The following is a 15,918-nucleotide window of genomic DNA, read 5'->3' as shown; positions in this document are numbered from 1 at the left end:
GTGCCGGCCTGGTGTACCTTATCCCCCAACCTCAACAGGGACAAAGGGCTGTTACCTGGGTGGTTTGGATCTTTAATGATTCTTCAGTCCCTCCAGAAAAACGTGATTATGCGATCGCATAATTCAATGCATAATCAGCCAAAGTCTGCATATTTATGTGGGGGCCGCATTTTTTTCAAATACGCCTAACTTTCGCCGCCCAAAATATGCATGATTTCATAATCCCCTCATTTTCGTTGCAGAAAGTTGAATAATGTTGCGTTTACTTCACACAAGAGCAGCCATTTACGTTTATGAAGTGACGGAATTCTGCGACGTGAACATCATCGAAAAGCAGGGTGTTGGGGGAAATCACTTTTTTTCCTCTTTTTCATCAAACCGCAGTTTTTGCAAGTTCCCGCAATTTTTGAAAGATCCCGCATATTCCATCGCATGTTTTCAGAAAACGTGCCGCATAATCAAGGATTTTTACCCGCAACAATCACAAAAAAAGCCATAGATCATAGCTGAAGTTCATCTTTCCTACTTTTTTGCCAGCAGGAGGAGAGTTGACACAGTGGTGAGTTTTGTTACAAAATTGTTACACAGCCTGGCGCTGTTCCTTAACCCGTTGGCCCTTTTTTTTAATTTTTTATTTTTTTTTTTTTTAAATAGTTTGTATGCGCTACTCACCTTTGTTAGCACCCTCTGCATCTTTGAGAATGAGATTAAAAAAAAAATAAAAAAATTAAAAATGCAATGATCTTGTAACAAACATTGCTCCCTAGCGCCACTAGTTGTCAAAAACTCCACAGGGTATCTTTAAAGTGCACATCTTGAACTGGTGACGTCGTGCTGATTAAATGTTATTGACTCTTTACAAAATTTGAATTCATGAGGCTTGCTGAATGTTGGTAGCTTGTGGGTCACTACATACATTTCAAATATATTAAAATAATTGTGCTGTATATTTTTTTTTTTTTTTTTTTTTTTTTAAAAACACTGACATTTTAAAAGTTGGTGAACAAATAAATACTAGCATACTTGCAGTGTCCAAACTTTAAATGGGTGTGAACATCGATTTCCCTCCCCCTGATTTGAACGGAGCAGTATTTAAAAACACAGTTCGGGCAGATGCGCCGCACCGCGATGACATCTCAGCACGATGATAATCCTGGAGATCGGAGTTTGACTTCAGTCCCTCGAAACGGAGGCCTCGTGGCCCCTGGGCTGCACCGTTGGCCCCTCGCGGTGATGCATACTGTCAAAACGCGGCGTCACCTCGCAGCGGATGAGTAGAGTGTCATCTTTAACAAAGGCCCTGTGACTCAGCTGGTGCAGGTGCAGAAAGGTGACGTAGCCGAATCCCTTGGGGTTGCGCTGGATCGTGGGCTTCTGGAAGGCCTGCAGGTCTGGTTTGGTCTCCATCGCCTCCGTGTGGTGCTGGCCCTCGGGGCCCTGGTCTAGGATGGTGAGGCGGATGGTGCCCTGGAACGGCCAGGTCAGCAGCCCGTCGAAAGCCCCTTGCATGGTGTGGACAAAGAGGGAGATGTAGTTGGAGCAGCGCGGGGCGTTGGGGGTCTGCAGGTGCAAGCGCAGGCACAGCTTGTAGCCCGGGCGGCCCGTGTAGAAGCCGGGGCTGTGCTCCACCACCGGCTGGCCCGCTTCTTGGTTCCGCAGGTGGGCAGAGAAACCTTTGAGGCGCCAGATGAAGATACCGTTGCACTGCTGAGACTCCAGCTCCCGTACGGTCTCCTCCAGCATTGACACTCTGCGCCTTAACTCCGCAAGATGGCCAGCCTGCGGAAGAGACGGGACGATAGCTTCAAAATGACCGAAAGGCTCTAGACAGCTGTAACTTCATATTACATTTCTGCACCATCTGACGTATGCAAGAGATCAAAGAGAACTAGGCAACATGCGTCACAAATTGTGTTTGCGATTACACATACAAACCGCATGCAAATATTTGGAATCTAAGCAAATACCGCCCTGCACACTGCCTGCGTGGCGTGAGCGTGTCGGCTTCGTGGCGTGTCCGTTTTTATTTCGGCTCCCATGTTAACAGGTTAGAGCTTGCCCGCGGCCTGCGTGACACGCACGTCTCAGGCGCGGCTCAAAAACGCGCGCATGCCAGAAATAAGACCGACGCCTATTTTTCAGGCGACGCGCAAGCGTGTTGGAAGCGTTTCCAGGCAAAATAGAATAGGAAAAGATGGTTATGTGTAATTTTGACACAAATACATTTAATAAATGACTTGCTCTAGGTTTTGACATAATTGCAGATATAAATGTAATTTAAAAAAAAAAAATAATTATCGATTTTCAAATTTGCACGGAATATTCTGAAGCCTATTTTGCAGTCAATACTGCAGACGTTGCCTTTGCTGTAATCAAATCAGTATATATTTATGTTTAACATGAAGTACGCTACTGCTTGAGACATGTTTCTGGTGTGCGAAGACATAGAAAACGCCACGCAGCTGACACGCAACAGAAACGCCGCCACGCTCACGCCACGCGGCCAGTGTGCAGGAGGCCTAAGGCTCAGGGACCTACTTTACCTGTGTTTCTTTTAAGATGATGAGCTCACGCAGCTGGTGATCCTGCCTTACCAACCGTCCATCCATCTCCCTGAGCCTCTGCATCTCCTCACTAGGCGGACACGGGGCACAGTTGTTGCTGCAGCTCGCAGCCCCTCTGGGCCCGCTACAGGCCGATCCCGATGCTGCAGCTCCCAGGTCCTCGGAGGAAACGCAACGTCCTAGCGTCCAGGGGGACTTGGCTGTGGTGCCGTTGAGGCTGAGGCCACGCAGGAACTCCGCCAGGTAGCGCATGTGCATCTGCGTGAACTCCTGCATGTGCTGAGCCAGGTTGTGGCGCTGCATCTGCAAGGTCAAGGTCAACTTTATTATCCACAAGTAGGAAATTCACGTGGTCACCATTACAAGCTTACATCGTTACACAGCCTACTGCGTAACATTAAAAACATAAATACAAAACATTAAAAAGGCAGGAACACAAGGACAAGACAGACAAGACGGTAAAAACACTGAGGAAACATGACAATCATGTTGTATTTAAAAGTTGAGTGTTGATATACACAGTATGCTCATAGTTTAAAATGCCTAAGAGTTTTTAAGTCTATTGTTGTGCAGTCTAACTGCTGTAGGCACAAAAGACTTGCAGTACCTTGTAGTAGGGCTGTCCTCGACTAAAGAAATTCTTAGTCGACTAACACTTACACGATTTTGTCGACTAATCGATGAGTTGATTTAATTGACAGAGCTGTGCGAGAGGTGGTTAAGACTAGAAAAGCACAATTATAAATGTAGTTAATTAACCATCTGTAAAACTGAGTTTCTCCACAATCCTGCAAAAGCACCACTTTAAATCTTGTGTTTACCATAAATGTGCTCAGAAGTTTCTTGGAAATAAGTAATTAAGCATGAATAAGCATAAAAAATGACTAATCGACTAAAAAAATCTTAGTCGACTAAGACCAAAACGACCAATTAGTTGGCTAATCGACTAAGAGGTGGCAGCCCTACCTTGTAGTCCTAATTTTCTGTTGCAGGAGTCTGCCACTTGACCTGTTGCTTCTTAAAAAATTCTGATGAAGAGGATGGGTTGAATCATTCAGAGTTTGTTCTGTCTTTTTTAAGCTAAGGTCATTGTACAGTTGAGCTACGAATACCTGATCAACTCCAATGATCTTACTGGCTGTTTTGACTATTCGTCAAACTATTTTGTTTCTTCTGGTCCTTAATATACATGTTACCAAAGGCACAAATAAGGCCAAATGATAAGAAACTCTGCAAGAGAGCTTTGTGAGACATCTGAAGAATACAGCTGTCTATTCTACAATGATTGAGTTACCTTAGAAAAAACACCCTCTTCTGTTTCTTTTTGGACTTGTTTTGTGCACATTCATTAAATGTCAGTTTATTGTCTATTTCAACACCCAAATATGTGTAAAGGCAAACATTGTTTTCTTTGTGAAAACTGGATCTGCAGGACTGATAGGACTAATGGTCATTTAACAAACCAAGTTCTCAAGGATCATTAACAGTGTGTGGAAGATTAACTTTGGATCACCTACCCTTTCCTTACATCCAAAGGTGCTAAAGTTACAGGCAATGGGTGCTTTGGGGCAATCTGTATCACAATGAGATTCCATCTGAAACAAAAATAAAAAAAAAATCAGTTATAACAAGTCAGTTATTACTGTATGATTGTGGACAAAGGTAATGAGGAAACCCTCTTGGAAATAACAAATTTTTCTGTTCTCATACTGAAAATTATTTAAACGTCATCAGGAAATGGTGGATGCCCCCGTCAACTGTGACATGCACTGCGGCTAGGTGCGATGTGTTTTTAATTTAATGAAAAGAGAAGTTATTGTTGACAGTAGTTACCTTAAATGATTAACAATACACAACTAGGAAAAAATGTTTGATTTATCAGAGGCCTTTTTTTTTTTAAGACACTATCTAACTCACCTGGTCTCTGGTGAGGTCCATCTCACAGTACTGGCACTTCACACTGGCAAAGGGACACTGCTGCTCATGAAGCTAAAGGAGCAACCACACCAGATATATGTAAGGAGACTTATCCTCACTGAGACACAATGCAGCTGTACGATTTTTCCAAAAGAAACTATTCTTGGAAGAAGAAAAAAAAAAAAGCGGGCAGGGAGCAGTTAGATAAGGGAGTCCACATTACCTCGCTCTCCTCATAAACAAAGTGTGCCAAACAATCTGGGCACGACACAGGTCTCCTCTGGCACTCAACAGTTGTGTGCTCCTCGAGGTGGCTCTTTCTCACAGACTGTTGGCACTGTGGGCAAGGCACAGTGGCAAACTGACACTGTGCCAAATGGTTCTGGGAAGGAAAAATAAGACATTGAAACAAGTCGGTTGATTTTGTTCTGCATTCAGACGGCAGTGGCTATAACAAGTTCATTGTCCACACCAGAGGAAGATGCCATGCTTTACTTGGCACATAACGCGTTTCTTACATGCCAAAGCAAGGATGCATAGTGTGAGGAAATGTTCGAACAGTCAGCAGGAAGAGTCTGTGCTGACTATGGTGGTGTTGACAGGGGAAGTATCTTACTTGTTGCCTTGTTTTTTTTACTACCTTATTTTTATTGAGGCAGTTCTTTTAAAGTAGTGACGAATCAACCATAAATGATCACAACGACATGTCCTGGGACCATTTATGCATCATACAGTATAATAAACACAGCTAAGTAATCACAACGATCTAAATATCATTTAAATAGTATTATGAAACCTGATGTCATTTTAAATTCTGGACTTTTAACTTAAAAAAAATCTGTTTTCATGTGGTTGGTTGGGCTGCATTTAAAAAAGGCAGAGATGCCTTTCACTTTTAAAATGCTCACCTCTAAACTTCGGAGCTCCATTTTCTCAGCACAGCCAGAGTTTGGACAGCGAACAGTTAGCGACAGAATCTCCCGTTTGGCAAAGTTATCCGGGAACAACTGGTCTTCTAACAGCCGTTCATTGTCCACAGGGCACCTCTGTCCTGTGTCGCTGTTTTGCAAGAGGAAGAAAAGTCATAATTTAAAGCAGCGCGTTTTATATTTGTTCAGGAAAGTTAGTGTGATAATGTGTCGGACACACACTGTACCTAGAGCACATTTATTTTAAGAGAGCTGCAACAATAGCGTACCGAATAGACTTCTCAATGCAGTGCTTGCAGAAACGGTGACCACAGGGTGTTTGAATGGCATTCCTCAAAGCCATGAGACAGATAGGGCACTCATATTTACTCTCTAGGGGCGGGTCAAACTCCACGTCATAGCCCTGGAGGGGTGCAGTGGCCAGAAGACTAGTGGAGGTGCTGCTAATGAAGGTGCCAGGGCTCTCTGAAGGGCTGGGAAGAGATTCCCGTTCCTTTTCCAGCATTGCCAACGCGCAGCCGGACAGCTCTCCGCCAACAGCTCCTTCATAGCTGTCCTCCTCCAAACTCCCCTTATTGCTGTCAAAGCACGCCATCTGTGGAGAGTAAGACACAAATGGGCAATCAATCAAAGGGTGAAAGTGGCAGAATAAATAAAGCATGTAAATATTCATTATTTTTCATCTCTTAAAGTGGGAAGTCAATATTTCAACAGTACTGAGAAAGCTCAGCAAAGACTTTTTTTTTTTTTAATTCAAGACAGCTTGAATGGATGGCAGATATGTTATTATTCTCCACCATAAGATACCATTTTAGTATGTACACAATTAGTACACATCATAGTTGGTTTACAGTGCTAATATGGGAACGTTTAAAAGATGTTACTAACAATGATTTTCATTATTGAATAATTAGTCTATTAGGTTTTCAGATAACTGATTCATAATTTGATCTTTAACGTTAAACATTCGACATCAGAGAAACATTGTCAACTGACAACTGAGCTGAATATTTCTTCTGGTCATGGGACTTCCTTAGCTATGTGCAGACATATTCTGAAGATTTGTAGCTCAACACACACAAAAATAATATCAACACAATCCCAGTGCAGCTCACGATATATTAATTAAGTAACGGTTAACTGTACAGCTGCATCTGTGTACACTGAAGCCATATATATTAATCACACGGTTATCCAGTATACAGTAAATATACAGTGGCGGTGTCGAAACATTAGCGCTAAAAATCACTATTATGTTACTAGCTTGGCGCTTTAAACTGCTAAAAAACGAGGTAAAGCTACACCTAGAATGGGAAGTAACGTGGAAGTCTATTTATTATATAATTATAATACGTTATAATAACATGACTCAGCGAGGTCCTAACTAAAGCGGTAACGTTACCTTAACACCGAGACGCCTTCGCAAATGATGTAATAACTGCACACACAAAAAAACTGTGTTGGCAATGTTGTCACTTGATGTAGCTAGCTAGTAACCTTAGTCATGCCCATAGACAGTGCCCCTGGATGCGGAACTGCAACTTTTAAACCCATAACGTTAAGTGCTAAAAAAGCGATTAAAAGAAAAGTTACTGACCAAAACAGCAGGGACAACGAACATACGTCCTCTTCAGCAACAACGGCATTAAGGTACTGCCTATTTCCGTGAAAGCATATATTATTTTGTATATATAATACCCACCTTTGCGTTTGAAAACGTCTCGGACTTTTTCGTTTCTACAGAATTTCCTGTTTTCTTTTCCAGACGTCATCAAAGATAACCTGTTGAGTGCTTGCCAGGGGCGGACGTGAGCGCCGCCGGCAGGCCGGAGGCTGCCCTGCTACAGAGCAAAATGAGACAGAAAAATGGCGGACGTCAGGAAAATCTGTCCCGAGTATTTGCCCTGTCGTGTCAACTATTCGCGGAAAACATCATTTCAGGGGAAGCTTTTCGTCCTTTTTTGCATCCTTATAGTGGACTCCGGAGGAGCTACGACCCATTGGGTTGTCACGGAGGATGGGAAAATTCAACAACAAGTATGACAGTTAACGCTAGCTCATTGACCTGCTATCTCGTAACGTTACGTTACGTTAGGTTGCTAGCTTGTGAAGCTAGCTAGCTAGCTAGCTGTATTCGTTAGCATTAACAGTTACGTTTCGTTATGTGGTTTGTCAGCGTAATTTCCAGTAATTAATTTGATCTCATCAAGACTCGTTTGCCAGTGTCGGTAACGTTACATGCAGCGATAATGTAGCATTGCAAACCTTTTATTTGGCTAAATCGGTTAGCTCACAATAACTAACGTTCATTTTTTTACCTCAAACCTGACGTTATCGTTAGGTGTCTGAGGTCAAGATGACCAACCTATATTACAGGCCCATGTCAACATCCGCGTTGGAAACCGCTTATTTATTACGCTTGAGATAACGTTGATGTTGGTTGGTGACAACTACCAGCGAACTGCTACCTTCATTTAGAGTTATGTTGTGTTGTATTGTATGTTATGTTAATGTAACATTGATAGATAGATGGATAGATGGATAGATATTTCCAACATGACTCAAAAAAACTTGAAACTACTGTCATATCCTTAAATTGTTATTGCATTGCCAGGCCTAACTCCACAGCGATGGTTTAACTTAATAGTTGAACAATGGCTGTAACCCTATTACTTCAAACCTCTAACATTGACTGTTGATTTGTGTCTATCCTACTGGCTACTTTATTGCCTTATAATGCCCATATTTAATGCTGTCTTTTTATAAACTTTATCCTTGCACTGCTGTGGTTTTTATATTACTATGTTTACATTATTCTCTTATATTGTCCATATTTAATGCTGGGCTCTAGACTTTATCCTTGCACTATTGGACTTATTTGCACTACCACCATGACACACACTCTCATAGAGCACATTACCATACATACTGAATCACAGGGTCCGTCCCTGCACTGTCACTGCCCTGCCATGCTTATACATCCCTTAGTACATTCATGTGGATTTTTTTAATTTTATTTAGTATTTTTTTTATTTTATTGTCCATGCTATTCATGTGGATTTGCTTTTTATCATCCTGTTTGTGATGTATGTGAATGTTGTGTGTGATCTCCGTGAGCTACTGGGACATTGAATTTCCCCTTGGGGAAAGTATCTATCTATCTATCTATCTATCTATCTCTCTCTCTCTCTCTCTCTCTCTCTCTCTCTCTCTCTCTCTCTCTCTCTCTCACTGTCTGTGCCAGTCCTTACCATGCTGTTTTTGTTTAAGGTTGACTCACCTTTGAATCTAAAGCATCCACACGACGTTGTGATCTTCATGAGGCAAGAGACTCGTGTTAACTACCTCAAGAAGCTGGAGGTTTGTGGGTTTCACTTTGACAGTGTCATGTGCAAAGATGTTGTCTAAAGTGTTTCCTTCTTTGGGTTCTCTTTTTGGTTATTCTCTAACAACAGCATTTCTTGTCTTCAGATTAATATGTGCAGAGAAGCTGTAACAGTATCTCAATTCCATTGGGGAGGAGGAGGAAGCATTATCTTTTAGTTGGAAACATAAATACCTTCTATCACTACTACTACTACTACTACTACTACTACTATTCATTGATCGCCGTTACTTAATCGGTCAGCAGTCCATTTCTTGTGCTTACTTGTCCTCACTGATTTATTTTGGTTATTGGTTTTAAACAGAAGCAGCTTGTGGCACAGAAGATTCACATTGAGGAGAACGAGGACAGAGACACAGGGCTGGAGCAGAGACACTACAAAGAGGATGCGGACTGCGTCATGGCTAAGGTACCCCTTGGAGACCTGGACCTGTATGATGGTACTTATATTTCCCTGGAAAGCAAAGACATCAGGTACGCTTTCATCAGTAAAACAATTGCCAACATTCTTGTTATCTTGACAATGTTTTTGTAAAGTGGTTAAATCGTCATTTGTGTTTAGTGTTCTATGATTATGAAGACATTGTCATCATGAAAGAGATTTCTCTGCTCTCCTCCCATAGCCCTGAAGAATATGTGGATTCCCGGTCAACTCTGCCCCCAGATCTAGAGAAGCCTGACTGTGCCATAGTGTTTGAACTGCCTTATAGTATCCATGCTTTTCAACATCTCAGGGTGAGTAGAGGCCAAACTTGGCTTGCTCGGGATGGAAGTAGATGGGAATGACTCATGAGTCATGATAATAAGTGCCATCGAAGTTGCTTTTGATCATCTATTATTATTATCTAATTATTTTATTTATATTAGTATGCCGACTTAAACCTCTGTTTTTGAGGGGGGGGCTATGCTGTAATAGAGCTGCACAATTAATCGCAATTTTATCGAAATCGCAGTATGAACTAGTGCAATATCCAAATTGGGGGGGAGGGGGTAGGGGGGGGGCGAGCAAAATATGGTGCTGCAGAGATGTCCCGGCCTACAAATCATATCCTACAGACTAAAGAAAAAAATCTTTGTTTGGTACAGATCCTCACAAAAAAATCACACTTCAATCATTTAATTTGTAATTTTTATATTTTTCAATGAAAAAAATAATTATACAAAAATGATCATTGCCTCCAATATCGTGAATCATATCGCAATATCAGTCAAGAATAATTGTAATTACGTATTTTCCTAATATCTTGCAGCCCTATGCTGTAACTATGTGTACAAGAACTCTCCATTGTCAAATGTATGTTAAATTGAAACTCATTAGTTACAGGTGCTTAACATTCTTATTTTTTCAACAATTTTTCTCCATCAAATGTAAGCATCCTGTTGCCGATGTACACTACCGGTCAAAAGTTTGGGGTCACTTAGAAATTTCCATTCCACTCCATTCCAGACACAATACCAGCTGAGATCAGTTGCATTGTTTTTTTAATCAGAACAGCAGTTTTCAGATTACATTATGTGCTTACATAATTGCTAAAGGGTTCTCAACTGTTGTAGAAAGAAGTGGCTGAAGAAATGCTTGAAATCCATGTTTTTTGGTCTAAACGTCATACCCAAATTAAAAGTGGTACAGCTCCCATATACTTTGACACTCAGGGGTGTGCCTGATATCATTGGAAAGGTGATTGATGTGGGTGTGTTTGTGTATTTGAGAATTGTTGTATTTTGTAGTTTTTGGGCTTTTTTCTTTGCACTTTTCAAATGGAAATAAAAAAACGCACAGACATATCTGTAGAAAGAAATCATATAAAATCCATTTTTTGAGTCTTTTGGTGTCTGGATTGTTTCTGTAGTAAGCTGAGACATGTGGCTAATGCCCTGTGGCATCTGTCACCTGTCAAATGTGTTTACAGCAGTGTATTCTAATCACTTTACAGATGTATGACTTGGACGGAAATAAAACGCCTCCATTCTAGCCTCTGTAACTTTGTGTCAGTAAGGCCTAGAATCGCCCTGACACTTGTAACAAAAACTTGAGAATGTTTCCTTTCCAATGATATCAGGCACACCCCTGAGTGTCAAAGTATATGGGAGCTGTACTACTTTTAATTTGAGTATGACGTTTAGACCAAAAAACATGGATTTCAAGCATTTCTTCAGCCACTTCTTTCTACAACAGTTGAGAACCCTTTAGCAATTATGTAAGCACATAATGTAATCTGAAAACTGCTGTTCTGATTAAAAAAACAATGCAACTGATCTCAGCAGGTATTGTGTCTGGAATGGAGTGGAATGGAAATTTCTAAGTGACCCCAAACTTTTGACCGGTAGTGTATGTTCAAAGGACCTAAATATTTTCCATAGGCGGGAGTTTCAAAAACCTACTGCGTTCTTCTTCACAATAAAACCTCTTTGGTGATATGTCACGAGAGTCATTTGGCCAATCACAATCACTCACATTAGTTCAAGTGCTGTTATCTGCCAACGATATAAATGTTGTCATAATATGTGTCACCTTTTTCAGCCCTTCTGAGTTTGCAGCTATGTATTTAACAGCAAAAGCAGTTTTATTTAGATCAGTTGTGGCACAGGGTTACTGAAGCATCAGCTATTTACTAAAGTAAGTTAAGCATGGACAGAGTTCAAGCACCGAAGATAAGTTATAAGGTGGCCAATGGCCAATTTTCTTTGGCAAGACTTTGCACGTTTATAAAGACTGAAGTGTATTATGTTTCTCAGAAAGGGAAGCCCAGCCAACCTTAGCAAATAAAATGCAATGGCGAGTATTGTAATTATCTTCAGTAATGAGCTAAAGAGCTTAATGGGAAATGCAATCTAAAGGCCTAGAGTGGAGGCCGCTGCATGTCAATAAATTACATCCCAATCGTCAAGAAGTAAAAAGAAGAGCTCAGAGGGAAGCTGTTTTGTTGCAGTTTATCAACAAGGTTGTCCGTGTGATATTTAAATGTGAGTCTTTCATCAGGACATTGATATTCCGTGACCCTTTTTTAATGATAAAAATGCTCTCTGTGGAGATATGCAAATCATCTGAATCCCGAGAATAACTTGATTGTGTTTTACGGTTGTATTCAAGTCCAACAACAATTTCATAAATGAGGCCCTTGGGTAAAGATAAAAGGGCAGTGGTGTTTTTTTTTGTGAGCAAGTACCAATAACTAAAGTTGATATTTTGTTACAGTCAAGAGTGGAAAACCCGGACCACTTTGCCACATTTCATTCAGTCACTGATTTATCATGTTTATTTGCTTAGCAGGTTAAGAGTCCAGTGGGCGGTCACCACTACATCGTCTTCATTTGAATATAGTTGCAGATGCATTTAAAGTTCAAAAGTTGGTATGGTGTTTATCTAGTTGTAAAACACTTGAGAGTTTCAGTTGGCCTTGCTGTCAGAGCTGGTCATTTGTGCTCTGCTTAATTTGTACGCAACAGAGATGTAGCCCTTGTGTGATGACATGGTAAAATTCCAAGTAATTGACTCTTCCCTCCTGTCTGTTCCAGGGTGTGCAGGAGAGGGCAAACTTGACCTCCCCACTGCTTTCTAAGGAGGATCCCATTTTTAGTTCATTGTCTCAGAAGCTGGGCTGCAGTGTTGATGAGTTGGGCCATCGCATCCATCAAGGGTTACTGAGGGTAAGGTCTGCCTGTACAACTTTGCCTCACTAAACTATACAAATATTTAAAGACCCCTGTTCTCCCCTGTGCATTTATTGGACAAAGCATGGAATGTGCAGAGAAAAAAAAAACACATTCAATTTGGACAAAGCCTTTTTATAGAAATTGTAAAGCATGGAAAATAATGGGGAGCATATCCATATTTTTAGGATTTTTGTCATGCGTTCGTCTGTGTACATGTGTATTTATCTGCTTTCCTCTCAGTCAGCATCCGTGTAAAAAAAGAGCTGCGTGGTTTTGAAGATGGGTTAATGACTCCCAAGAAATTGTAGCAATAGCTAGCATAACAAGCCCAGACGCATAGTACTAGCAAGTCAGCCCAATTACACGTGACCGAGATCCATTGTTCAATGCAGCAAAACTACGTTGGGATTCCATGCCTAACACTTAGCAGTTAGTCCTTCTAAAGTAGTTATGAAAGTGTGTATTTGCCCATCTTTATGACTGTGTGTTCCAGAACTCATCGTCCTGGGTGCTGTACAACATGGCATCATTTTACTGGCGTATGAAGAACGAGCCTCAGAGAGCAGTGGACTGTGTAGTGCGTGCTCTGCATTTCTCCCCAAGGTACTGTCGGGCTGGTCAGAAGACCACTGCAATAGTATGCTGTTTTATTGTATGAGACTGATCACAGATGTTCAAATTCTCATTGTGTGTGTGTGTGTGTGTGTGTGTGTGTGTGTGTGTAGGCAGCACAAGGATGTAGCCCTGGTCAACATGGCCAACATCCTGCACCGTGCCCATTTCTCAGCCGATGCCGCTATTCTCGCCCACGCTGCCCTGGACCTAACGTCCGATCTGTTCACCAGCCACTACACCTTAGGCAACATTTATGCTGTAAGTAAAAGGGAAAATCATTCCACTGCAGTAGACACATGGGGATTTAAACCACATACATACCGTATGGTTAACCATTTAGTAGGGTTTTTTTACGGTTTGGTTTATTGGGAGTCAAAGCCTGTGTACTCTCTTGTATAAGCTCAATATTACATATGTTTGCATGTGTTAAAGTAAAAGCTTACGAAACGAGATAGTTTACTAAATTTTTGGAGAACTGTTTCAAAGTAAAAAATATCCAGTGCATCTACAATTAATCCGATATATTGGTAGAGCAGTGTGCATTGGACAAATGCTTTCAATTTACCTTTTTTTTTTTTTTTTTTTTTTGCTGTGGTAGAGTTTCAGTGTTCCCATAACACAAACAAGACAGAATTCAGTGGTCTGCAATTTATTTTCTTACTGGTGTGTGTATATCTATCTATCTATCTATCTATCTATCTATCTATCTATCTATCATATATATATATATCATATCACCCTGATACTATTTTTCTGAATGTAGAAGGTAAAGCATATTGCCATCCAAGACCCATAAAAACATGATTTATATACAGTATTTGTAATAGGACTTAAATAAATCACAGCATGATTTCTACATAAGACAAATCACCGTTTGACCTCTATCTATATCCATGGTCTTTCGCTCCCTTTTTTATGGCTGTCTGACCAGATGCTTGGGGAATACAACCACTCCGTGCTGTGTTACGAGCAGGCACTGCAGGCCCAGCCAGGCTTTGAACAGGCCATGAGGAGGAAACACGCCGTGCTCTGTCAGCAAAAGCTGGAGCAGCGCCTGGAAGCGCAGCACAGGTAGGCAAGCACTCGGACATACACACTTTAAGTACTTTTGGTTGGGTGTATGATAACTAGACATTTTCAAACACGTCCCATTGCACGCAACTGCGAAGCACCAACAATAACAAACTTTCAGCTTACCAGTATACCACACATTTGATCCTGGGTTAGGTTATCTGTAGTCTGGCTTAACGGATGGCCTTTGCCGGGATACCGACTGGCAGCTGGCCCGTGAGAGACGTCCCTCCCTTTCCACTGGGGGTGCATGATATATCGACTCAATATCGTTATCGCAATATTATATCGACAGTGTCACGATAAGCATGCAATGTTTTGTTTATTTTGTGGAGCGCTGCGTCCTATCTGTTGGCTGTGTGGCTTAGTTGTGTTTGATTTAGAGCCCGCTTGAAACGCAATAATGATCACGTTTCATTGGCCAGTTGCCATGCCACTTGCGCACAGGTCCACTGGGTGACAAACCATAAGCAGCGTACCACGTGACGCGTGTGCATATATCGACAGAGTGACAGCGTAAGTGAAGACAACCGAACGGAACGAATCAGAGAAGCGAAAGAAAAGAAAGGACCTAAAGAGAGAGCGATGGGAGTCAGCGGAGCAAAAGAAAGCACACGAAATTAAGAAAATGAGTCTTGCTCAGGGAGAAGACGAAATAACATTGATTGAAGAGGAAACTCTAGCGGCCAAAAGTAGTGCCTCCTCGGTAGCTTGGAAATACTTTGGCTGTAAGCCAACAGATTTTGCACAGGCTAATGCACTATGCAAAACGTGTTGAATGGTGGTAAACCGCGCAAGAGGCAATACAAAGCCGATTGCAGCTAATATGCCAGATCTAGCCAAACAAGCCTCACTAGCGAGTGCTTTCGCTATTGGCACAAAGTACGACAAGAGGAGACCTACCGAAATCCCCAATGCTATAGCGTACTATTTGGCCAAATATATGATGCGCATCCACACGGTGGCTAAAAAAGGCTTCAAGAAGCTTCTGAATGAGCTGAATGACAAACAGTACCAAGTCCCATCCCGCACCAATTTCTCACAGGTAGCTATCCCGCAACTTTATAAACGGTGCAGGCAGAGTTTGGAGTCAGAAAGATTGAATATTTTTCATCCACGACCGACCTGTGGTCAAGCCGCACTACGGAGCCGTACATTAGCCTCACTGTGCACTATATTGTTATGAATCTATTTTGATGCGTTTTCCCGTAACTTTTTGTAGTTTTACATATGTTTTAAAAATATCGAAATATTCATAATCAATATCGCACATTTTGTCAATATCGTGCAACCCTACTTTCCACTATCTATTTTGCAAGGGAACGGTTGCTTAGTGCCTCTCAGGACGATTGTCACTGGTTTAGATAAATACTAACAAGCCAGAGAGTTTTTCCCTTATCCCAGAATAGATAAGCGGTGTAGCCAAACCAGCACTGACAGATTAAAAATGGTAGAACTGAATTCATATTTATCATCATAACTTTTCTTTACAAATGGACTTCTGAACTAGGGCTGGGCAATATGGACCAAAAGTCATATCCCGATATATTTTGACTGAATATCGATATACGATATATATCCCGATATTTTTTCTGCAAAGTGAGAGCAAATGTTCAGTCAAAGTCAAAGCCAAATAGGACATGTCACATGTAGTTTCATAGAAACCGGCTATTTCAGTGAACAGTTGCAAAATCAAATGAATAAATAATAAACAGGTTTCTTCACCTGGTTCAATGCTCAGCTGTTCAAATAACAATAAAATGTAAACATAAATACTGTATAA

General features: G+C 41.3%; 2 protein-coding genes across 5 annotated transcripts in view; one reads left to right on the top strand and one right to left on the bottom strand.

Annotated features, from left to right (window-relative positions):
- Positions 1-600: 600 nt before the first annotated feature.
- traf6 (TNF receptor-associated factor 6) lies at positions 601-7,500 on the bottom strand. Of its 3 annotated transcripts, none has more exons than XM_028573898.1 (8): positions 7,008-7,500; positions 5,680-6,005; positions 5,390-5,540; positions 4,705-4,863; positions 4,482-4,553; positions 4,082-4,159; positions 2,544-2,867; positions 601-1,779 (listed from the first exon to the last, which is right to left on the bottom strand). In XM_028573898.1, exons 1-8 carry the CDS (start codon positions 7,029-7,031, stop codon positions 1,174-1,176), a joined length of 1,740 nt encoding a protein of 579 aa, XP_028429699.1. In that variant the 5' UTR covers positions 7,032-7,500; the 3' UTR covers positions 601-1,173. The 3 variants fall into 3 exon arrangements, with proteins under 3 accessions (XP_028429699.1, XP_028429704.1, XP_028429713.1); XM_028573903.1 differs by having other exon boundaries at positions 7,113-7,500; XM_028573912.1 differs by lacking the exon at positions 7,008-7,500 and adding an exon at positions 6,813-6,890.
- ttc17 (tetratricopeptide repeat domain 17) overlaps positions 6,919-15,918 on the top strand; it is a 29,494-nt gene continuing 20,494 nt past the window's right edge. Inside the window, exons 1-9 of one of the 2 annotated variants that reach the window (XM_028573877.1) lie at positions 6,919-7,060; positions 7,176-7,447; positions 8,681-8,770; positions 9,100-9,269; positions 9,419-9,530; positions 12,312-12,443; positions 12,943-13,052; positions 13,175-13,322; positions 13,996-14,135. In XM_028573877.1, the coding sequence (XP_028429678.1) occupies positions 7,277-7,447; positions 8,681-8,770; positions 9,100-9,269; positions 9,419-9,530; positions 12,312-12,443; positions 12,943-13,052; positions 13,175-13,322; positions 13,996-14,135 (1,073 nt within the window). In that variant the 5' untranslated portion in view covers positions 6,919-7,060; positions 7,176-7,276. Of the gene's footprint in view, positions 7,061-7,166; positions 7,448-8,680; positions 8,771-9,099; positions 9,270-9,418; positions 9,531-12,311; positions 12,444-12,942; positions 13,053-13,174; positions 13,323-13,995; positions 14,136-15,918 lie in introns of those variants that run through there. The other variant, XM_028573886.1, reaches the window with a different exon arrangement.

Source organism: Perca flavescens, chromosome 1 (genome assembly GCF_004354835.1).
Source record: "Perca flavescens isolate YP-PL-M2 chromosome 1, PFLA_1.0, whole genome shotgun sequence".
Classification (NCBI taxonomy): Eukaryota; Metazoa; Chordata; class Actinopteri; order Perciformes; family Percidae; genus Perca; species Perca flavescens.
This window is presented reverse-complemented; position numbering and strand designations above follow the sequence as displayed.

What these genes read in the sequence shown, in the direction of transcription:
- traf6 (XM_028573898.1), bottom strand. Translation starts at nt 7,031, where the DNA reads ATGTTCGTTGTCCCTGCTGTTTTG. An exon ending in TCGTTGTCCCTGCTGTTTTG is followed by an intron (nt 6,006 to 7,007) that starts GTCAGTAACTTT and finishes TACTCTCCACAG; the next exon opens with ATGGCGTGCTTTGACAGCAA. An exon ending in CCTTTGGATGTAAGGAAAGG is followed by an intron (nt 2,868 to 4,081) that starts GTAGGTGATCCA and finishes TTGACCTTGCAG; the next exon opens with ATGCAGCGCCACAACCTGGC.